The sequence below is a fragment of the Caretta caretta genome, chromosome 10 (genome assembly GCF_965140235.1).
Source record: "Caretta caretta isolate rCarCar2 chromosome 10, rCarCar1.hap1, whole genome shotgun sequence".
In the NCBI taxonomy this organism is placed as follows: Eukaryota; Metazoa; Chordata; order Testudines; family Cheloniidae; genus Caretta; species Caretta caretta.
Window position 1 is genome coordinate 28,567,439 of NC_134215.1, and position 25,736 is coordinate 28,593,174.

At 38.6% G+C, this 25,736-nt stretch overlaps 1 protein-coding gene across 30 annotated transcripts in view; it reads right to left on the minus strand.

Moving 5' to 3' along the window:
- The window catches only part of RBFOX1 (RNA binding fox-1 homolog 1), a 2,443,894-nt gene that overhangs the window by 1,148,766 nt on the left and 1,269,392 nt on the right, over positions 1 to 25,736 (minus strand). Inside the window, exon 1 of one of the 30 annotated variants that reach the window (XM_048868151.2) lies at positions 1,167 to 1,542. The exons of 27 other annotated variants lie outside the window; for them this stretch is intronic. In XM_048868151.2, coding sequence (XP_048724108.1) covers positions 1,167 to 1,211 — 45 coding nt within the window. In that variant the 5' untranslated portion in view covers positions 1,212 to 1,542. Of the gene's footprint in view, positions 1 to 1,166; positions 1,543 to 25,736 lie in introns of those variants that run through there. 2 more of the 30 variants (XM_048868149.2, XM_048868152.2) reach the window with 2 other exon arrangements.

Consider the following 25,736-nt stretch of genomic DNA (forward strand, 5'->3'; position numbering starts at 1 on the left):
CTATCAGCTCCTAACTACGTAAAATACACAGTACACAACGTTGCACTACATAACTGTGCTGGAGGAAGCAGTAAGTTGTCTAAAATGTATGGCCCCCCAGGTCTGTCTGAAAAGGATTTTTTTTAACACCTTATTTTCCTGAACATTGTTCCACATTTTGCAACCTTTTTTTTTAAAGAAAGGAAATGTTCAAAGTATTTGGCAATATCCCAGTTACTCTGTAACTGAACAAGGTTCTTAGCCATAAATCCATTTTTTTCTGAAATATGCATATTCTTTAGCATATATTTTAACAAAGTTAATTCAACTATATGTAAAGGTAGAAGAGTTTTAATTATAAAAATATGGCCACACTCTATCCACTAATGCTCTAACATGTACACTACACAATTACATGGGATCAACTTTAAAAACATCTGTCAAAAGTGCACCTGTTTTAACATGTTAATGTATCAGCAATAGGAAGTATTCAGGTACCTTAAACTTCTTAAAGATGTTATCTATTTGGTCAGTAATCCTGCAAAGTGTCTATTAAAAAGCAATACTGTATCTTAGAAAATCATTCTTAATTAGATCCCTGCAGTATTTCATATAAATGCTAATATATATCCCATCAAAAGAAAGTTAAACATCTCTTTGAAGATGAAGTTCACACAAACTTCAGTCAGACACAAAGAAAGGATGAACAATTAATCCCACCACATCTCAGTTTCTATAAGCACTGCATACAGGCATGCATCTAAACACACACATTCAGCCACAAATTATACATACATAAACATAAGCACAGCCCTTTGGAGAATTAGTCCTGTACACTTACATACCATATACCTTTCATAATATGAAAACCCATCAGCATGCTTCTAATATTGCTCTTGGGTTTTATTCCATCAATTGCTCAAATCCCTATTCTAATCACACAGCCAGAAGCCACATGCAAACACTAACCTCTCTGCATTAATGTTCAGAAGCCACTGAAGGCAGCTACACAATAACAGCAGCCAAACATGTCAATTTGCCCCCCCACCACCACCACACCTACTCCCGCACCCCCCTGCATCTCTGTCAATGGGTTTAATGTTTGTGCTCCACATCATTTACCAAGGCTATCTTTACCCTTTTCCCTCTCTCTCCCTTAAATTGTTTTAAACCTTCTTCTGTCTTACCTGAAGGGCATCTCCCACGACTGCAATTAGCTGCCAAGATTTCATTGTCGGCTGCAAAGTGCCTCCTGTTTCCTCACCAGGAGAACACAAGAGAAGTAAGGGGAAACAGCAAACGGTACCCACGTGCTGGCAATATAAATGACTACAGACATCTGTCGTGCTTGCTGCGTGTTTGCTCCGTTCTGCTTTTCTGCCTGCCTCAGTGCTTGTATCAGGTCTAGATGCACCTATAGCTCATAACCCCAGGAAAGAATAAAATAAAAAAGCACACAAAGAAAAGATACAAAAGGGCTACTGATGCAAGGCAAAACCAAGGATTTCAAGGTTGGCTTGGCAAAGATAGGATTATGTATGCCCCCACAACCAATATATGTATATTAGATATGCAATACTATAATACTCCCCATCCTGAGTCTTTTACTAGAGCTGTTGCCAGCACTGTGTTGGTACCACTATCTCTCTCTCCTGCACGTGTCCCTTCCTTGTTCTTTCAAGCATTAAATATGTACCACATGACAGAATAGGGCACCTTGCACAGTCCTCTGAGTCCACACTTGACAACCAATTTTAACTCACGAGCAATGAAATGTCTGAAGGCAGAATGTAAGCACTTTCAATTACTTATGCTACACCTACATCATTCAAAATGTCTATGGGACAGTATTAATGATTTCCAATATGCTATTCTATATATATTGATACAAGATGAAATAGCAATTCTTCATCTTTCCTCCTTTTTCTCTGCAGTATCACTGATAGACTTCATCGAATAGAATCACTCTGGTTTATTTGTATAAAAGGGCAATTTTACGCAGGCTTAGCAAAAAACCCAATCCCCTCTCCCCACTCCCACAAAATAAATAAAAATGGCTAAATAAGTAAATAAATATATAGCCAATTTAAGGGACCTTTAAACTGGATGTGTACAGTTTACCTTACCCAATAATATAATAAAATAAATCATCATTATCATTTTGCTGAAATGTTGCATAATAGTAGCTACAAGATGAAATTCTGAATTTGCTCGAAAATTACAAGACTGTGGAGATTTTTTTAAAATACAAGAATATTGGGGGAAATTGACAGCAAATCCTAGACATGTTTAGCTGGAGACACAAACAATTAATGCACTGTTTGAGAGAGAGGGAAGGAAATTTATTTCTTAGCTAGGTTGGGTGTAGAAAGCAATGATTTATTAAGCAAGTATATTTTACATTGTTTCCAGAAAACAAATATTCTTTCTCCAAATAAACACAATTGAATTGATAAAATCCAAATATCTAAAGAACCTCTTTTTTTAAAGTCATCTAATGACATACTGTAGAATAATAATAATAACGGCACTTTGGCAACCCTATGGTGGAGTATGTCCTGGGCATATTTAGAGGAAGTGGCAAATTATGATCTAGATGATCATAATGGTCCCTTCTGACCTAAATATCTATGAATCTATGAATTGCGTACAATACATTAGCATAATGCATAGCTGCACAATTTTTTGAAAAATAATGAAGTACTCGTACAGCAATCTTAACATTTATCACAGTTCCGCACACACATACACAAACCCCCAAAAACGAATGACTGTGTACGTTTTTCTTTTTTGCATATGTAGAATAAACAGAGAATTTGCATCCATCTTTGTCAAACCAGTGAAACACTAAGTCAGGTTTTCCAATAAAATAGAAAATATATAAAATAATAATAATACTTCAGATTCTGAATTTACAGTTAAAGCTGTTGAGAAAGCTTACTATAAAAGTTACATTCATCCCTTTTCAGGGGGTGTATAAGAGGGAAGAGAGATATTTTACCTATGACATAATTTTTTTTCTCTTTTTATTAAAGCACGCTTTGCAATGTCTTGGTATGTAATTTAAAAATCAGTGCAGCTGCATGGACTAGTGGACTGAATACTAGGCTAAGACAAAAACTCAAATTCTAATCGCAGGTCTGATACTATTTTCTTTGATCAAACTACTCAACTTAAGCTAAGTTTCCACATCAGTAAAATTGAGATAATAATATTTGTAACATAAGTGCTATGTATTAATGGCAGAATTCATATGTTAACTATATTACTCAAATATCAGAAATGTCTTTGTTAAAAGAACTAGGTATCTCTAAACATAAAAGTTTCCTTACCATAAATACATATTCCTAAACCTGTAGAGACACCATCATATTATTATTTACATCAGCAAAATATTTGGAGTCAGGTTTTTGGTTTGATATTTTTTATTTGTCCATTCGTTCAAGTCATGTTTCTATCTTTAACCTTTTTTGATACTAAGCTCAGAATTACATTAGAGATAACAGCAGCAATACAACAGCCATTTCAGTTTACAAAAATACTATAACCAGAGCAAGGTCATTCAGAATTAAAGCATACACAAAAACTACCATAAACTCTGTTCTGTTGTTTCTAGGCATTGCAGCACATATGATCAGAGGTCCCAGCAATGCTGGCAGATGTTACCTGCTGTGCTCACTGTTATTCTACAGAAACTGCAATTCTTTATTTCCAGTAGGGCACAAATTAGTTAAAACTAACTAATTAACCCATTAGTGACAAAAATAAAAATAAAAATATTGGTGAGGACAGAGCTTGTGTAGGGGTGATGTGCCCATTCACAAAATTGTGTTGACATATTGGGCTTAAGAACTAATAATAGCATTATCTTAAAAGTGGCACCATAAAATTAAAAATCGGATTTTTAAAAAACCCTATGATGGTTAAAAAATAACATTTAAAATTACTGTAATTGAAAAACATCACAGAGGAGAAATATCTCTGTTTTCAGTCTGGTTACTTTGCACAATTGACACCTCTGTATACGGTAACTGTCACCATTTCCCCTATATTGTCAACCAGCTTTCTCTTCCATTTCTGTTCCTCCCATGCCCATAGCTAGCAAGAAGGCAGACAACAGAAGAAGAAGTAGTAGTAGAAGTAGCAGAGTAAATCTAAACCATAAAAACTGGCAGAGGTATGTAAGGGCAGACGTAGGCCCTGAAACTACTTGAGTGACTTGTATTCCAATCCAAGGAGTCCCTTCCCTGAACTATATGAGTGTTTGCAATTTAAACAACAATTAACAGAAGATGAACTCTATTTTTTGGTTTTGATTGATTAGATATTTTAGCATATTTAGCCATTCTCTGTGGATGCATGATGCGTTTCTAGAACACCAGCACCTGTACAATGTCCAGGGCATGTACCTCAGGTCCTTGCATTCCATTCAAGTTTTCTGTCAGGTTTCCCAAGGAAAACTTGGTGGTCTGTATGCATGAAAAGCAGGTGGTACTCAAGGTCATAACTGTCCCTTTCAAAAGCCTAGAGAGCAAATTGTGCCCTTGCTTTTCTTTGAGTTTTGGGTGGTGTTATGGGGACTTTACCTGCAGTACCAGAGCAGAGGTGCCATGAAATATTTCATTTGACAAGGCAGATGCTTTACGAGATGCTAGGGGGAGCACTATGTGCAGCAGCACTTACATTCCTAATTGAAATGTGTACTGTTCCATCCTCCTGGGCCTAACATCTTGGTCCCAGCAAGCACAAGGGAGAAAGTATCTTGCCAGGCACCCTATGCAGCTGTCCATGCCTTTTAGGCTAAGGAAAAAATGTCCAGTGCTCAAGCCCCATTGATATATAGCATGGCTTTCTCTGAAACAGGTATGCTATCAGGAGGTTGAGGAGAGGGGAAAGTCTTTGTCCCTTCGTAGTACACCTGCAGGAGCAGCCATTATATAGCTCTACACCAGCATTACGATTGGCACAGTTTGGTTATCATAAGCATTGCCTGGTTTTTGAGGTTCAAATTTTGTTTGCATAGATTTTCTTGTTTTCATAGATTTTCTCATGATGTGGTTGAGACGAAGTTTATCAAAATTTAAATAAGCAACAGTTTGAAAGGAAAAAAAACCACCTGATGCAATCCATCTCACTATCTCATCTCACCAAGATCTGGATAGAGCACTGGACCAGGACTCTGGAGACCTGGGTTCTGTTTCCCGCTCTGGCACTGACCTAATGAGCATATTACTTCCCCTCTATTTGCTTCAGTTTCCCCATATTTGAAATGGAGATAATGATTCTGACCTCCATTGTAAAGTGCTATGAGATCTACTGATGAAAAGTGCTATATACGAGCTTAGTATTATTATATGAACTTGATTCAATTTAAGAGCTAACTGCTTGCATTCTTTCCCCTAGAAATTAGCTCAATTCCTATTACTGGGTTTCCCACCCTGTTAAGAGAAATGCTTTTAAAGATTTTTAAAAAGAAACCAGAACTTACTTTAAAATAAATGTATCATTGCCAAAAGAAGATCTATCTTAAGTATGATTGTCTAGTGCTGCCATTATTATATACATCATTACAGAAAGATACCATTTCTGGAAATTTTTAGCATGCAATTGCTTTTTAGTGTAAATTACTTGATTAGATCTCCATCCAACAGAAATCTATTAACAAGCAATGTAATCTTTGAAGGAAAATGTTGATTATCCTCCTTTCCAATGGAAGTTGTGGTAAAGATCTTGAAAGCAGCACTCAAAACATAATGTAATCCTGCATCTGTACAGCTTTGAAAACATTTTCTGTATGAGAAAGTGAAACATATGGTTTAATCTGCAGTGCATTTATGTATCAAACACATGGGGGCTCTGCATAGCTAACAGATTAGTGTCTAAACAATTTCTTTTTACATGTCATCTAATGATTCAGTAGTATTACAGAAGGTGAGCCTAATGAAGCATATTTAGATGGAAAAGTATCCTGAGATTTATGATAAACATGCTGTGGTTTTATTTCTAAATGGCTTACAGTTGATGTGTGGGGGTCTAGGTTAGATGACTGACACACTAAGAAACACAGCTACAATCATATATCACACTCTTAACAATGCATTCAGAGCTCAAGGAAACCTACATGTGAGGAATCATGATTTTAGACTGCCACTGCAAACAACACTTTAGAGACAACTAAGTTATAAGCATTATTTAAACAAGTCTGTTGAAATGAGTATACCATAAAAACATGCCCCATCCTGCTACAGCTAAAAGAACTTAGAGTTCACACACACAGGGCCTGATCCTGCAGACATTTACACGTTAGTAACTTTACACTGGGATTAATCCCATGTGAATACAATTACTTATAAAAATAAGTATTTTGTACGATCAGACCCATAGGAAATACACTGAAAGGCATACTGTATTTTATAGAACAATAATCTTGGACTCTTTTTTACAAAATCCATACCTTAGTTCTTGTTACAGATCAATATTAACCTTTTAAAATATTGTTTTGTTCTGCAGATTTCACATACCACAATTTAGAGGGAACAAAAACAAGGCAAAAAAACAAGAAAACAAAAGAGAAAACGCTCTCCCTGAAAAGTCACAGAATTCAAATCAAACTTATATAACCTAAGATGGTTGAGTAGCTGTCCATTATATCTTGATTGCTTTTTAAACTAAAATCAATGCAAAATTAGCTGAACAAAAAATTCCTACCAATTGCAGATTTGCGTTTTTAAGTGGTTGCCTAAGAAGATTTAACTGGGAATTGGTCCTGCTTTGAGCAGGGGGTTGGACTAGATGACCTTCTGGGGTCCCTTCCAACCCTTATATTCTATGATTCTAAGAATAAAATATGTCAAGTATAAGAATTTGCAGTTTTTAGGCATCTGTTTTCTTATACTAAATAACTCACAAGTAACGCATATAGCATTTGTAAAGTTTATTACATCCTGTCAAAATGACTGCCCTGCACTGAAAGCAGGGGGGCCATTGTCCAGGCTTGCCAGAGGAAGACAGTAGTGGGGGGGGGGGGGGGGCAAGAAGAGACAAAGTCAGAAACTGCTGCAAAAAAGGTGGTGTTGGTCAGCTTTGTAGCACTGACTCACCCCCTTGGAATGTAAGAGCAGAAGGCTTTAAGGGTGCAAGCTCTGGCACTGGAAACCGCTTTCTGCATGCAGCAGGCAAGGCAGCACCCACCCTCTCTCCCCGAGTGTGATTATCAGGTGGGTACAGGTGGGTTTGAACCTGCTATGGGCATTGTGCTAGTCACTCCTTTTTAGTGGGGCTGGGAAGGAATTTTTTCCCCTCACTACCATATTGGCTTCAGTGGAGTGGGGTTTTTTCACAGCGAGTGTTAGGGAAGACCTATTATGGTGAGCACAAAAGGTGTGGTAGGCTATATGTCGCAACTTATTTTGTAAGTGTGGGGCAGATGTCCAGTGCAGGTACTCTATAGGGAAGGCATCCAGTGACCAGATAAATGGCCTGGTAAAGGACTTAAAAAGGAGGTGCTAGCTAAAGGAACAGAACAGTGGGTTTGGGGTTCCTGAGATTGGAATGGCAGGGAGCCAACCCCCCCTTTCTTATGGCCCACCTTACCCCTCCTACAAGGGGGGGTGGATGGTAAGGTCCCAGCAATGGATTTGCTGGAGGGTCCTGGATGGAAAAAGAGGTTGGCGCCCGCCCCCTCCCCCCGGCCCCAGGTAATTACAAAATAAACAGGGTTTACCTGCACTGAACATTTTTATCTGCCAGGCAGTCCCCGACATCTAATAATAAAGTTACGGCCTGATTAAATCCATATTAAGTGTCTCCTGTCCTTCTTTCGGTATAGCTGGAACAACTACTCAACACCACCAGTCATTTACTGTTTTTTAATATAACTTTAAGTGGCTAATCACTCTCCATTGATCAGAGTATTTACAAGTGAGTTACACATAAATCATAACAGAATTATAGCAGCCCACAGAAAAAGTCACCTTTATTCTGCAAGTCACCTAAAATATGTACTTTTGCATGTTTTAATGAAGCATTCACTATAAAATACAGATAAGCATAACATGTATGCTATTTTTATACCAACTATGTTCCTAACCATTTATCTGCATATCAGCTTTCTCATTGGATATGCTGATCAAAGGTTCTTCTGCAATAAAGGCAGGTCATAGGGAAGAGGAACATTCATATTAGAATTTGACTGCGATGTAACTGAAGTGTTATGGATCTGGTAAATATGGTCCTCCAGACCCTAGTGCAAAAACTTTCATAGATCAATACAAGAGGAATGCTTGCAAAAATACGAGCACATCTACTGTGTCCTCCCCTCTTTCTGCCCCAAACTGTGCATGCAAACAGGATAACTGTGAACCTAACTAACTACATGCATGCACTGTGGACTTAATTGTCCAATAAAAAAACGTATATAGTGATATAAAATGTAAACAGCGCTTTATGAAAAAAAATATAGATTTGGGCCAGAGTAAGAGTTCAGATATTAAAGGTGGTGTGATTTCAAAAAGTCAGGAGATTCTAGATCTCAGAGGCCATGACTACATGACTGCAGATGTTATTGTTTAATATCAGGTACACTGTATTAGTACATCTCCAAATTCAAATAAGTAAGAGTTCTCTATGGAAGTGTTACAGGGACCTTGAATTCCTGCAGCAAAGAATTCCTTGTATGGTTACATCCATATTTGCAACAATGCTGAAGTACTTAAACTATTAATACGAAAATAAGTTACAAAGGCAAATAATATTTTGCAAATAATGTTTCAAATGTCTTCACCATTAGCAAGAGTTACTACCCTGGAGAACTGACCAAAATAATATTTTTTGGAAGATTACACTGCACTTCTTTTCAACCTAGACTAAAAATGCTACCAAACTTCATTTATAAACAAATCACAGTTAACTACATTGTTTTAGTGTTAGGCTTCTTTTCATGGTTCTGAACTTAAAATGTTTCCCCACTTTGTAACCATGTGCTTTACACTTCAACCTTGTGCTGCAGCTTTTTGCTGAAACTAACACTTCTACTACTGTGAATGCTATTTAATCTGTATAACATTGCTGAAAATCATTATAACACAATAACATTTTAACTAAAAGGGTGATATAGTACCTGTAAAGTCAAAGAAGAAGGAGCTCGCTGTATCATAAGCAATGGACATGGAGTCAAAGGGCCAATGTCCCCTGTAGGGAGTGTTATTGATCAGACAGCAGGAAAACAGGGAATGTGGAGAGCTTAAGTTTAATAAAGTTCCACTTGTTCAATTTAGCCTGCATTCAGATTCATAGATTCCAAGGCCAGAAGGGACCATTGTGATCATCTAGACTGACCTTCTGAATAACACAAGCCATTGAATTGCCCCAAAATAATTCCTAGATCAGATCTATTAGAAAACAAAAACATCCCATCTTGATTTAAAAATTGTCAGTGATGGAGAATCCACCACAATCCTCTATAAATTCTTCCAATGGCTAATTACTCTTACTGTTAAAATTTTACACCTTATTTCCAATCTGAATGTGTCTAGCTTCAAATTCATAGAATCACAGTAATGTAGGGCAGGAAGGAATCTCAACAGGTTATCAAGTCCACCCTCCTCACTTAAGTAGGACAAAGTAAACCTAGACCATCCCTAACAGATGTTTGTCCAACCTGTTCTTAAAAACTTCCAGTGGTGGAGATTCCACAACCTCCTTTAGAAGCATAGCCCAAACCTTAACTACCCTTATAGTTAGAAAGTCTTTCCGAATAGCTAATCTAAATCTCCCTTGCTGAAGATTAAACCCATTACTTCTTGTTCTACCTTCAGTGGACCTGGAGAACAATTGCTCACAAGCCTCTTTATAACAGCCCTTAAAACATTTGAAGACTGCCGATTTACCAGGTCTTTTCTCAAGACTAAACTTGTCCATTTTTTTAACCTTTTCTCATAGGTCAGGTTTTCTAAACCTTGTATCATTTTTGTTGTTCTCCTTTGGACTCTCTCAACTTCTCCACACATTTCCTAATGTACAGCACCCAGAATTGGACACAATAATCCAGCTCAGGCCAGTGCCTAGCAGAGCAAGACTATTACCTCCTGTGTCTTACATATGACACTCCTATTAATACACCACAGAATATTAGCCCTTTTTGCAACTGCACAACATTGTTGACTCTCATTTAATTTGTAATCCACTGTAGCCCACAGATCCTCTTCAGCAATACTACCACCTATCCAGTTATATTCCCCATTTTGTAGTTGTGCATTTGATTTTTCCTTTCTAAGTTACTATGCACTTCTCTTTACTGAATTTATTCCTGTTGATTTCAGACCAATTCTCGAATTTGTCAGACCCATTCTGAATTCTAATCCTGTCCTTCAAAGTGCTCATAACCCCTCCCAACTTGGTGTCATTCACTTCCAGCCATTGGATCGTGTTATACCTTTCTCCACTAGATTGACAAGCCCAATATCAAATATTTGTTCCCCAGGTAAGTACTTACTGACTGTAATCAAGTCAACACTTAACCTTCTCTTTGTTAAGGTAAATAGATGGGGCTTCTTGAATATATCATGATAAGGAATGTTTTCTAATCCTTTAATCATTCTCATGGCTCTTATCTGAACCCTCTTCAATTTATCAATATCCTGTGGACACTAAAACTGGACACAATATTCCAGCAGCTGTGGCACCAGTGTCAAATACAGAGGTAAAATGACCTCTCTTTTGTTATTTCAGATCCCCATTAATGAATCTAAGGATTGCCTCAGCCCTTTTGGCAGTAGATTCTCACAGGGAGCTAATGTTCTGCTGATTAACCACCACAACTTCCAATTTTTTTCCACAGTCACCACTTCCCAGGATATAGTCCCACATCTTCTAAGTAAGGCTTCACTCTCTGCAAATGAAACATGGTGGCAGTGTCTGAGCTGCAAGGTCTTTGAAGCATAGCAACTGGCAGTGAAAGCCATAGAATTTGGTCTGAAGGCCACCAGAGCCTTGGATTTTGCAGACACAAACCTAGCCCAGTGAAAGCTAGGGATGTAAACAGACCTTGCAATGCAGGAGAATAACAACAGCAGGAAAGTAAAGCTATCATTTTACCTGATTGTGGAACATGAAAGAGAGCTCTGCACCACTCCGAAACTCAGTGGTGGATTAGAGTTAGTTGGAACCCGTGCTCAGCTTTATAAAAAAAAACATAAAAAAAACATTGGGGTGCAGGATCTGGCCAGGAGATAGGATGTGGGAGGAGGCTCAGGGTTGGGGTGTGGGGTCTGGGAGGGAGTTAGGGTGCAGGAGCGGGGTGAGGGTTGGGGTGTGGGTTCTGGCCAGGAGTTAGGATGTGGGAGGAGGCTCAGGGTTGGGGTGGGGGTCTGGGAGGGAGTTAGGGTGCAGGAGCGGGGTGGGGGTTGGGGTGCGGGTTCTGGCCAGGAGTTAGGATGTGGGAGGGGCTCAGGGTTGGGGTGTGGGGTCTTGGAGAGAGTTAGGGTGCAGGAGAAGGCTGGGGATTGGGGTGGGGAGTCTGTCCAGGAGCTAAGGTGAGAGAGGGGGCTCAGGGCTAGGGCAGAGGGTTGGGGTGCACAGCGCTTACCTGGGGCAGCTTCTGTTTGGTGCGAGGGGTACAGGTGGGGATGGGGGGTGCAGGAGCTCCCATTTGGTGCTCAGGGTGGAAGTGGGGATGGGGGGTGCAGGAGTCAGGGCAGGGTGTGTGTGTGGGACTGGGTGTGTGTGTGGGGGGGTGCAGGAGTCAGGGCAGGGGGCTGGGGTGTGTGTGTGTGTGTGTGTAGGGGGCAGTGTGTGGGGCTGGGGCAGTCCCAGTCGCTGGGTCACCTTACCTGGTTGACTGGTGGACGCATCCCTGCCCCACCCCTGCTCTTGTTTGCTGTCAAAGGGAGCTTTGGCGGCAGCAGCAGGTGAGAGCTGAGACCCCCTGGCCTGCTGCTCCCTTCCCCTGGCCTTTTTCCAGGGGCCACCAGCAGCAGGGCATGCCAGGGACTGCACCTGCACTTCCCAGCATCCAGAGGAGCAGGGCAGGACAGGCGCGGACGGATGCCCCACCAGGGGAGAGCTCAAGCCTCCCCGACAGTGCGCCACCAGCCGGCCCCTCACCTGCCTGCCTCACCTAGCTGCCAGTGCCAGCCTGCAGCAGGAGCCCTGGGAGCCAGCAGGAATTGGAAATTAGAGGCTGGAAATTAGAAGAAGGTTTCTGTTTTTTTGTTGAAGGATTGCAAATGATTACAGACCTAAAAGTTGCAATTCTTCAACAAAAATACAAAAAAACAGACTCCATCGAGAGACTGCTGAATTGGAATTAATTTGCAAGCTGGATACAATTAACTTAGGCTTGATCAAAGACTGGGAGTGGATGGGTCATTACACAAAGTAAAACTATTTCCCCATGTTTATTCCCACCCCCCAGCCCCCACTGTTCCTCAGACTTCCCTGTCAACTGATGGAAATGGCCCACCTTGATTATCACTACAAAATCCTCCCCCCCACCCCGCTCTCCTGCTGGTAATAGCTCACCTTAAGTGATCACTCTGGTTACAGTGTGTATGGTAACACCCATTGTTTCATGTTCTCTATGTATATAAATCTTCCCACTGTATTTTCCACGGTATGCATCCGATGAAGTGAGCTGTAGCTCACGAAAGCTTATGCTCAAATAAATTTGTTAGTCTCTAAGGTGCCACTAGTACTCCTTTTCTTTTTGCGAATACAGACTAACATGGCTGCTACTCTGAAACCTGTTATTATTGGGTGACCCCTGAGAATGCACTCTAACAGAAAATAAAACACCTTAAACAAGTGCCTTTTACAAATCCAAATAGCACAATAATGCCTTTCCTTCATTTACCAGTTTACCAGATCTGCGTATGATTTATTAGAGTGAGTGAAAACTCATCCAGTCCCATTCAGAACAAAGCACTGAATAACTGAGAACAGTGAAGACAGTTGCTTTAAGGTATATGTACAAGGGGGGCATGTACTCTGAAATGTACAGTATTAGTTCCTGCAAAGATTAATAGAAGTTATGAAGAGCTGGCAGTATTTATTACTGGTTTATTATTCCGTACATTACTGCACACAGAACTAAAGATGGCGCCAAAGGAAAGATATTCCTTTAAACTAAGCGAACTGATGTACTATTGATCCATACACACACTTTCGTCCCACCCATGCCCCCATTTGAAACTCCATCTCTCAATTCCATACAGTAAATATATATATTTTTCCCTGTAGGGGCAGATTTCTTTTTTAAATACTCAATCACCAACACTGCTTTTTTGGGAGAATTCTAACAACTAACAGGTGCCCTTTGTTCCTCCAGATCTGTGATTTCTCCAAAAACTATATTCCTTTCCTCACACTACCCAGCTCTCATGCAGTCCTGACTATTGTCTGAGACCCCTTACAGGGCACTAGCCCTTTTTCTTTAACAGCCTAAATTTCCTTTCTTCGGAGAATGCTATCAACAAGTTTTTACATCATTTTGTAATTTGTGGCAAGATTCTGCAGTGTTAGCCATAATCTTTACCTTCACACTGGACAGGGTGACCAGATAGCAAGTGTGAAAAATTGGGACGGGGGTGGGGGGGGGGTAAGAGGTGCCTATATAAGATAAAGTACCAACTCTGAGGACTGTCCCTTTAAAAAGCGGATATCTGGTCGCCCTAACACTACATCACATTTTTTAAACTGTTTGTATCATGCTTCCTACACAGTGCTCCTAACCATGCCATCTTACTTCAGGAATCTCAGCAAGTCTTTGGTTCACATGTACAGGGTGTAAATGGGCCCTGATCTACCAAAATTTGGAGTTTCTTGAAACACAAAAGGCCTCTCTGGATTCCTTGATTCTACTTCCCTAAACCAGCTCCCTGACATACCAGTGTTCTTTGAAGTAGTGGTCCGACACCACCAACACTAGCTGATAGTCATAGTAGACTTGGTCAGAATTTCAACACTTGGTGAACTCGATCAGAATTTCAAATAAAAAACAACAACAGCCCCCAAACCACAAAACCAACTGACCAACAAACAAACTAACCCTGGAGAAATATGCCAACACAATTTATGATTTGTTTTATTTATTTATTTTTGTTTGTTTCTTTTTGTTCAAGTGTTTCAACGAACCCTAATCCAATGTGCTCTTAAGAGTACAGCTGCAATAATGGGACCACCTGTAAATACAAATTTGAAGAAACTTTTTACGTGCTTCTCTAGATAAGAAAGCTTGGAAAACATGTGATGGTTTCACATGCTGCTAATTTATCCATCATTGTCTTAGTATCAAATAGTGCAGAGGGCCAGATTGGCAAATGTGGTTCACGAACCTATTGTTTTTCAGGCATCTTACATTAATTTGTGTGGAAAACAAAATCATATTCCTACTTAAAGCTAGTGGATACACATCTGTAATGGGTGTGACAGAACATGCAGAAACCTCAAGAGAGGAGTCCGGAGAACATACTTCATATGTATTTCAAATGAACACAGAGGAAGTCAGCATGTGGATATGAAACTTCACACCAAGAAGAAAGATTATATGGAAACCAGATTTTCCAATCTAATTCACACTAAAGGTACATCTACACTGCACACTTCTTATGGCTGTGTTTAGAGTATATACATAGGTAGCCCTCCTAGAATGGATATAAATGGCAGTGTAGATTGTGAGGTATGGCTTAGACGAGTGGAGTAAAGACACACCTGAAGCTTGTTGGCATGCACCTGTGTATATATCCATATGGCTCTCTGCTTGCCCAAGCAGTGCCTTCCCCATCTACAGTGCTATTTTAGCAGTATAGTGTCCTGTGGCTTCTTGGCTGCTGAAGCCTTTCTCTGACACAGAGGAAAACTGTGGCAGTGAGGCAAGGCTGTGGTAGGAGGGAGGCAGCAGGAAAAAGTTTCAGGAGTGGGAAGCTGCTGAAGCAATGATATTGCTATTTCATAAATATTCGTTAATTTTATTTTCAAAAGTTCAAGTTTGAAAACAGGGTCAAAGAACTAAATTTGGGCTCTGGGAATGAGAGATGCATGGCTGATGGTGAGAGATATGGCTCCCACAGAGAGCATACGGGAACATTCAGAAACACTTACTACATCTGCCTAAACTGTGCAACTCCTCCCTCCTCCCCAGCACCAATTTCCTGGCACTCACACGGTGTTATGTATATTATGGTAGTAAGTAGGATGCTTAACAGAGATTGGGGTAAACACAGAGTAAGAGACAATCCCTGCTCCAAATATCTTATAATCTAACTAGACAAAAACACACTAGGTAGGGGAAAGGGATATAGCATACTAGCCGAGTGAACAATATGATGTTTAGGAAATGTCATACTAGTTCCACAATTTTATTTCTCATTTTTTTTTAAGTTATGAAGGGTGTCAACACACCCTCTCCAACCTACGTCATCCTTTGATACACTGAACCACATTAGCCATGTTAGCCAATTCCACACTGCAATTAGGGTTTGAATGAAAACCATCCATGTCATGGAAAGTTTCCCACTGGTTTTGGATCAGGACCTTAGGGCACAGCATCTACAGCATTACTGTAGATGCAGAGCAGGACTTTAAAAAAAAAAAACTAAGTCACTGGGGGACTGTTTACACATGAAAGTTAATCTGGAACAAGGTAGGGTGTGAATTTAAAGTGGATTAACTATTCCTGATTTACCCCATGTGAAGACCCTCTTTACCTAAATGAGCTTAATCCCTGGAATAAAAGCATCCGCACATGGAGTTCAGGAATAGGTATTCCTGAATAACTCCCCATGTAGCCAAGCCCCCAGCAGCACAAGTCCCATTGAAAGTCAATGGGTTCTTTTAAAAATTTCACTCACACACTCTTTGCTTATCCCCCACTAATACATTTTCACTGGGACTGCTGCACTTTAGCCCAAAATATATGAGGAAATTTTGGACATGGATGAGACTAAGTAATCTGAAAACAGAATACATACAAAGTTAATTGCTGTAATTTTTAGGAGAAAAGGTGTTTGTTTAGGTGAGGGAGGGAAACATTGACATTCTATCTGCATGATGGATTCAACTATACATGTAATTTTTGTCTAAAATATCACAAGTAACAATTTTCTTGTGAAGATGACACACTCAGCAGTGTCAATGCCTATTATCTGGACTGTATATTATAAAATAAATTATATACTTTAATAGAAATGCAGGAAATATTTCACATGAATTACAGATTCAATCATTTTTTTCCAATGGGTACAAAAACGATGGACATTCTCTCTACAAAAAATTAAAAAGCAAAGTGGAGAAGGTATGGTACATTTCTATTCACTAACGGCACAAAAATCTTTACATTTTAAATATGTATGAACTTGACCAAAGATACAATGTTAAATGTATTAAAAATGCTGATCTTTAAAAATACTATCCAAAAGCCATGGGCATCCTATTACAAATGTTAGAACAAAGACTCTCCAAAATTAGATTATTTTCCCAATAACTTTGAATGACAAAAGGCACTGCAATTATGAAACTGTGAGTAAACTTTTGTATTGTTTGCTACTGCTACTAGCTAAGAGAGCACTATGTGCCTAAGTCACTTCTAAAAATGACACTTTGGTGCCTCAGTCAGTCAGATTTTGCAATGCTGAGCAGAACAGTGCCTAAATACCTTTAAATATTTGGGCTTTACTCCTTTAGTTTACACAGCAGATGCCCATTCTTTTGAGGCTGAAGATTCTGGATTTTAGAGATACTAATGACCCATGCTGGATCAGGTTACAAAAGTAAAGCAACATTTCTGGACCTGAGTTGCATTACTATAGTCCAATGTGCAGCAGTTCCAACGGCACTTGCAGCTGGGAAGAAGGGAACAGCCTTCCCTGTGAAGTGGGAGGAAGGGAAGCCAGTGGCAGGAATATGGCAAAGGACCATGTGCTAGTGGAGAGGATGTTGTGAGGACAAAGAGAAGAATACAACAAGGAGTGCAGCTCTCCCCAGATTAGATGTTGGAGCAGGACAACATTGGAAGTGCGGGAAAGGGTTATTATTTTGATAACAAATTTGATTTTTCTAATTGTACATTTAGACATTAACCGAACACTGCAGAATGCCATTTCAATTTGATGATAAAAATTACAAATACATGTAGTATGTTTTAAGAAAACCAAGTAAAATATTAACAACACAGGATCAGGATTTGGGATGTGGAAGTGGGTCATCAGAGGATCATCAGTATCTTGTTAAATGGTACAAACTTCAAAAAAGTTTGAAAACCCTTGCACTGCATAACTTCACATTCCAAAAAAGTGTTAAATGTCACTTACAGAGGGGTGAGTGTAACATATCTGGATTATGAATTATTTCAAAGGTATAAAAGTGCCGCATGATTATTTTATTTGTTACACAAATGTTCAACACCTGCCTATTTCATTCCCTAGAGCTGCTCTCTGAAATCTCAGGATGCAGATGTGAATGACAGGTATGAAACTGTTTCATGGGATGTTGCATAATGAGTTAAACTGCCATGCAAATATTACATTGTGGCATGTCCACAGATAACCTTGTGATGATTTAAATGTGTCATTTTAGAATGCCATTGTGATACTATGCCCCATATTCTTCTTAGAGATATTGTTATGATATGAATATGGCATAACTAAGATGTGTTTTATGCAAGATGGGTCATGTGAGGTATCATTGGAAAGATTATAATCTACTGAATATGATTATCCTATTTGTATGAATGTATCATTTCTGTATCTGATGTTAGGAATATTGATTATGTAACAAAGAATCAGGACAGTGTAAGGGAGACCAGGCTGGTGGAACCCCAGTACATCAGGTAGCACTCCGGAGGTGGGTAGTAAGCTGTCACAAACATCAGGTGCTGTCAATTTAGTTTGCAGTAGTAAGGAGAAATCTAATTAATATAATTCTAAATGAACGGAATGGTAATAAGAAATATAACTATAGTATTAGTTATAGATTATTTTGGGTAAAATGGGAAGAGTAAGATTTAATTTACAAATAAGTGAGAGAATTTCCTTTATTCTTGTGAGTCATCACACATCAGTAAGCTTTTTTTGTAGTTTATTAAGAACTATGTGTTTACTATTATTACACTAATTAAACATGAAGCCAGAGCAGTATGATGTTCAGAGCACTATTCTTCTTAAAGATTCTTCCATTTTTATGAACACATATTTAGAGAGAAGAGTTGACGATCATGTTCACCTTCCTCTGTCAGTTGTATTACTATAGTGTAGCATTCATGTAATCATCTACTCTAGCTCCTTTTTATTGTGGAGGCAATCCCCCATATGCAAACTCTGTTATGCAGATTTCTCAAAATATTCCTTACAGAGTTTATAGAAACGACAGAGGAAGAACCCCAGCATCATTCCCTGCATGTAATCTGAAAAATTAACAACAATTATTTGTTATACTTCAAAGAAAGTATTTTATCTAATCTGTCAGTGTCATTACAAGTTTTCCTTTACTTGTCATTCTGAATAACTATATTGACATTGCCTTCTATATTGTGTTGAGACATACAGTGAACATTCACTGAAACAATATTATGAGTATTGTTATTACTAAGATTGGATGAAACAGTTTGTATAAAATAACTCTCTTCAAAGAGAATCCTTCCCTAAAACTTGATTCTAAATCAAATTTTATTTTGAAGGTCAAAAAAAGAAAAAAAATCCCTTTTCAATTTGTATTATTAATTTTTGCACATCTCTACAACTTTCATAAGGCAATAAGTATAAATATCAATATATCATAACATAAAGTGTTATCACAAGGTTTCCAAACCAAAATGATTTATATAAACTTTAGTTCATAAACCTACCTTTTGGATGAAACTTTAGAGGGGACGGAGTACACTCAACTTTAATTATTCAGTTGTCTTCTAGTTCTGCACTTTTCTCACAGTCTATACACTAGAATCTCAACAGAAACCGGTGGAAATAGATGTTTCATTTCATTTAAATCTTCAGTGATATTACTTTTGAATAAATTAAAATTCAGAGAGAAACCATGTATCCTTTTTTATAAATGTGTTTGAACTACTGTATCCTCTCAATTAGCTAAACTTATTATGGCATTTATTCAATTCATCATCACCCAAATTCCTAGAGCTCTTGTAACCCTCTGACTCCTGAGTATGGCTTCAGTAACTATAATCAACCATGCCAGATTTGGAATTGCTGTCTCAGGGCTAATCTACACAGTGGGATAATGCACGTACTAGGGTACGATTTCCGAAGCGTACTATCATGTTTCACATGATTGGTCCATGCAGACCCTGTTGGTGTACACTCAAGGTTCCCTAGTGCCCTTTAACATAGTATTATTTCAAAGAGTATTATGTTAAAGCGCTCTAGGGTACCTTTAGTGCACATCAACAGGGTCTGCATAGACCAATTAATGTGAAACACATTAGTGCACTTTAGAAGTCACACCCCTGTACTTCACATTGCTGCTTCATGTAGACAAGCCCTCTAATTCATGAAGTATTGTATCACCAGTTTTTCCATAATGCACAAGTGAAAACTACTTCTCTAGGAAAAAGACAGATTATAAAATCACTTACTGAATCCCTTATAAGCTGAACAAGAACAAAAATATTTTTTTCTTTATCAAGAGCCATTTAAAACTACTTATTAGAATGGAAGTCACATGTAGAAAGAGGTATTTTTGGAAATGTTTTGTTTCATATGTACTTAAGTTAGTCAACGTTTATATCTTTTTTATGGATTGTGATACAGCAGGGCCAGAGGGCAGCAGGAGAGTGATAGATGGGAGGTTTATAAACCCCCAGATGATCAGGGCCTTATTCACTGGGGACCGAGGAGAGGTTACTACAGGTTAATTAGAGCACCTGGATTCAATTAAGGCCCAGCCAGAGACCTAATAAAAAAACCCTGCTTCAGTCAGACAGAAGGAGGGAGGGAGAACTGACTGTAGTTTGGAGGAGTACTGTTATTGACCAGAGGATCAGAGTACCAGCAGAAGGGAAACCCTGCCCGAGGCGAAAGAAGTTGGCAAAACTGAAGTGTCTGGGACCCGAAGCTGTGAGCAGACCTGGGTCTGTTCCCTGCTCCCCTTCTCTCCCGACCAGGGCACTAGTGAGCGGAGCCATTGATGCCCAAGAATAGGGAAAAGGGGCGGTGCCCTGACCCATCACACCAACGAAAAGCAGGGGACCCACCACAATAGCGTTGGCCATTTGCCACAGGATTCAGAAAAGGGAAAAACTGCAGTGAAAAAAAAAAGATAAAAGTGATGGAGTTATTTTTCCGTTGATGGGATCCACCATCACTCCTCTTTCCCCTGCTCAGACGCTTCTCATCATGAGAAGTCATACATGTTTTGGACAAAACCTGTATTTACCCATGGGATTTGAATGGCCAACATTTTCCTCCAAGAAAATGCAATGTACTGTGCTTACATAAGGTGGTGGCAGGTGTTGTGTAAAAACTTAAGGGGTGAAATCCTGCCTCCACTAAATTTTGCTGTTAGAAAGAATCATTTGCCAGGATTTCACCCAAGATATATGGACTTCCACCAAACTGGTAGGCTTCCCTCCCCCCTGCCCAATCTATTAGGCTTCCATCTGCAGAATCCACAGCCAGGAAAGCTAGTATTCTAACTTTGTGCTTATTCTCTACTTCGAGTCTCACAAGCCATCAGGAAATATGAATAATAATAATAATAATAATAATAATAATAATAGGTCTTCTGTATGGATCAATGGCCTATGTAAGGATCACCCCCCCACCTTAAAAGAGAAAAATGCATTGATTTCCAAAGGATGTACTTGCTTATAAAATAATCTCACATATATATGCAGAAAGATGACAGAATTTTTTAAAAGAAATTTGCTATGTTATCTATTCTACTGATACATTGGGGTTTATGTGGTCAGATATCATTAACATTAAAAAGCGTTGCCTAAGCAAATCCCCCATTCAGCCATGGACAGGATAATACACCTTTAAGAATATTTTATCCTGAAATGTCATAATTTCTCATAAAAACATAATAAAAATTAATGACATATTATAGAGCCACTCTACAGTGAGTATGAGTGACATGTTCTTTATTTTCAAAGGTGCTGAACACCCACAGTTCCCATTGATTTGAACAGGAGCAGCAGATGCTCAGCATCTATGAAATTAGACCAGAGAAACAACTGTACTCAGTATATGTGTGTGGAAAAAGCGAAGATACAGTTATCTGCATACTCTTCTTAGAGGGCTTTCCAAATAAAGATTTCTAATGGTAATGCCATTTCTAGATTAAACTCTGTTGATCTTCAACTTGCATGACACCGACCTAGATTCTGCAAGCTGTTCCATGTGGACAGAACCCCTGGGCCCGTGCACTGCCCCACTGAAGGAACTGGGGTTTGCCTACATGGTACAAACTGCAGAAGAGGGGTGTAACTGATCAAATGTGGGTAGTGTAAAATCTTAAGACACTCCGTTTGAACCTTTTGTATGGAAATATGGATACATCTCTCCCATCAATAATTTTGTTAGCCCTAAATTTCTTCTAACTTTGTGTTGTTCAATTAAGTTAAAAACAAAATTAAGTATCTAAATGTTGGTATTGACTGACTTTTCAGATTTTTTATTACTAAAATATCCACTAGAGAGCACGAGCACATTTCCAAACAACATTCTGCTTATGTCCACAGGTTCTAAACCAGGTCTTCCTGGTATTCTATACAACCATTCTATACAAGAAATCTGTTAAACAATCTGTCACACAAACATAGATAGGAGGAAATGTACATAATGCAATGCTTGAAGGAAAAAAAGTCCAACAGACCATGAACTTTTAATGAACGAATTTTAACAGTTTGCAAACTGGTAGGCAGTTCACAGAGGTTCCTGATGAGAAAGAATGTGTTTTGTTTTATATGTTTTTCTCTTCTTGGTATAATTAGCCTGACAAAATAGGAAAGTACATTTTTCATTCCTACAGGAGAAACCCATAAAAACTCTTCTGATCAGTATGCTGGGCAAGGGCTGTTTACTTTCCAATTCTGCAATAGATGGCAGTGATGTCATGACACTTTTAATTCTCATTAGAAATCACATTTTAACATTTATCATTCCATATAGCAACAAACATTCTAGAAGAATGCATTTTTAATCTAATATTTAAAGCAAATAATGTTGCATCTTTATCTAACTTTCTCAATTGCTTGAAGTGATAAAGAGTAGAAAACACTTGAAATAGACTTTAAGCTCTCATTTACACTATTTTATTAAAACTGTTATATATCTGCAGCCCTTCATTAACATGAACATGTAAGTCCATAGCATCTGCAAAGCTGAATAAAGTATTTCTGTGCATCAGGTAAATGAGTCCACTGTCTTTCAAACCTTTTATTAAAGAGGATTATGCCTGTTTTTTTTCCCTGACAAACCATTCATTTTAATGTTTGAAGATCACAGACTGGGTGGTGTGAGGAAATCTGTACTGCCAGATAAACATAGGAATTGTCATACTTGTTCAGAGAAGTGGCCTGTGTAGTCCAGTATCCTACCTTTAACACTGGAGTACCAGCTGTTTCAGAAGAAAGTGGAAGAAATCCTGAAGTTTGGAGTAATCTGTCCATGGGGAAAGTCTTTTCCTACACCCTATTAGTTAGAGGATGGCTTATGTCCTGAAGGATAAGGGTGTAGATAAGGTTAAGGATGCCAATTTTTCCTTTCATAAAAAGCAAATTCACTTTCAAAAATATACACTAACAATTCATATCACCCAATATAAAATTACTGTATAAGGAATTGGTTATATTTTTGTGTAAATGGTTTGCACCAAAATACAATGGATAAATATTGGTAATTATGTGCTGCTAATGACAAAGTCAAAAATCAAATGCCATATTTTCAATATTCATCATAACCAGGCCATTTAAAACTAGCTAAATTTTCTTTTACTAATTCTGAAGGTTTTGCCAAAAATATTTAAAACTCACAAAGAGATTAATAAAAATAAAAGTAAATCAAGAGTTAACAGAAAATGATGGTGAGCATTTAAAATATTACTATCAACTTTATAATGAGTGTGCAGTTTTTCAGTTAGCTGAGTAGACAAATTTGACACTGCAAAATTGTGTATACAATTCTCTAAATAACATCAAGGCACTCAAGTTATATGAAGTTATATGACGTGAAACTCAAGTGTCACCCAGATCTACTTAGATCTATTTGGGCAACCTCCTGGCACCCACAGAGAGGCCTAGTGAAGGTAATAGGGCTTTACCCAGATGCAAGGGTCTATCCATTTGGATTGAACTATAGATCCATAGCTTTAGTGTACATGTGAATCAGCACAGGGTACAGACTATGCCCGACTGATTCTGCACAAATACAATCTTCCACATTTTGAAAACATGACTATTTTTTTATCTTTATGTTCATATACCAGTTTAGATTCCTTTAAAGTTAATGCTATTATTACTTAATAGCTTTCATAGGCATCTGTCAATTCTCTTCTTGTCAGCAGGAAATAAATAGTTTCAGAAGGCTGGTACACAGAATGAAAAAAAGGCCAGCACTGGGAAATATTTATTACCCAGTGGAATTCAGGAATTTCTGAACAACATAATCAGTTGTGAGGAGGTCAGATAGCACGATGACAGGATAGAGATCAAGGGAGAAAAACAAGCTGAGAGAACAGGAGATGGGCACAGGTAGAGATTGTACTGTAGGAGCATAAAGGTTAATGTCTATCTTTATTTCTTCACAGCATGGGAAGTATTAAAATATTGTACAAATATTTTAAACAACAAATCTAGATTAAACAACTCAAATCCTGTCTTCCATTTTGAGAGTTATTACTCCTAACTGGTAATAGTCTTCAATTTGAGATTTGTGCCTAACTTCAGGTGTGTTTCAATGGCACTACTCACATGCTTAAAATTAGGCATGTGCTTAAGTATCTTGCTGAACCAAGGGCCTTAAAGAATAGGGAATTGACCCACCCAGCAGAATCTTTCAAACTGAAGACATTTTTGTCAGCTTTTTTGTAAGCTGTGTGCAAATTTATTCACCCACTCATATATTCTACTTTTCATTTCTTGCAATTTTTTCAATGTCATCACCAACTCTATTGCTGTTTTATCATCACTGTGTCTATGTTTGTGTAATAAACTAATAAAGAAAGCCATAACGTTGCAAAAACAAAAATGGGGGTGGGAGCGGGAAATGCAAATAAAAATAAACTCTTTGAAATGGAAAGCATTTTAGAAAATGAAAGCTCTAATCAAATTAGGAAGAGAAAAGAAATGAATAAGAAAAAATAAAACCAAAAATCAATGTTTGGAGTCTATGACTTATATACAATTATATACAGTTATGGGAATGAATTTATATTACTTCCTGATGTAAATTACCCTTTATTTTCAAACATTAATCCTCCCATATCTCCCAAAACATTTCAAGGTCTCAAGTAGACCATCAACTCCCCAGAAAAACAATTCTACCTATGCACAGAAACTATATTTTAATATTGGTGGACTTAGCTACCTCCTTTTCATACATGCTAATGGAATCGCCTTGGTCACAGTGGCGATGGAGTAGCATGGTGGCTTAAGAACACACCCAAAAGGAAGTCTAGAGAGTGGCAGCAGTAGTAGCCAGCCCATGCTGAGAGGATGGGCTTGTGTGAGAGGCAGGTTGAAGATGGGTCTGGTTGCTTGAAGTGAGAATCCAAACTTCTGCATACATATCTAAACTGAACCTTTGGCAGAATGCCCATCACTAGTTAAAACATTTGTTTTCGGCATAAAATGTCTGTGTGTTTAGTCTCAAGGTTAAAAGTTTCTTCGGAGGGTAAAAGATTTTACCTGTTGGAGATCAAGTGCTGATTCATGTTTGTCAGGGCTGCAACTCATTCACCTGTAAGGCTTTACAGAAGGACTTTGGCTCTGCAAAAGGAACTCAGCAAAAATTATCTTCCTGCTGGGAAAATAACAGGTTTTACCCCATGTGTGGATAGTTTGTTTGTTTTAATTTGTGCAGTGAAGGAAACCTTTTACAGTTACAGAGGATAAACTAATAGATAGATTTTCACGAACAGTTTTGGGGTGAACAGACGACTTGGCTAATTATTCCCATTGCACCTGGGAGATGGAGGATACTAGAAAAGTTCTCTCTTGTCTGGAGAGATTGAGGGCTGCAACCAGACAGCTGCAGGCAAAGAACGATGTTCAGGGCACAGAAAAACAAAGATGAATGCAGAGGAAAACGGGAAAAAAACCCAGTAATCATTAATGGAGCATATAGATGCTATTAACATTGCTGGCTTCCATCTCTCTCTCACATACACAAGTACAGGTGGAAGGTTATTTATTTAAAAATTGACTTATAACTGGCCTGAAAATTTAAGCTACTGGTCTTCTGACAGGCTAGTGGTTCAATGCCATCAGCAAACACCCTAGGTAACACAGCTTGCAAGCCACATACAATTTTTTTTAAGCAGAAATTATTTTGACCCTTGAGACAAAAGATCTTGGGCTAGATTCACAAAGGTATTTAGGTGCCTAACGCTAAAATGTAGATCCTCAAAACCCTCACTCACCTGCCACCTAACCCAATAGGGTGCCTAAATTCCCTAGAAGCCTATATTTTCACTGATATAAATCTGCTCGTGGACATGCACAAAGCAGCCTAAATCCTGACACCCAGCACAGAGTTCATACCCAAGCACTGTAACCAGTGGGATTCATGCACTAGGCCATCCCCTGCCTA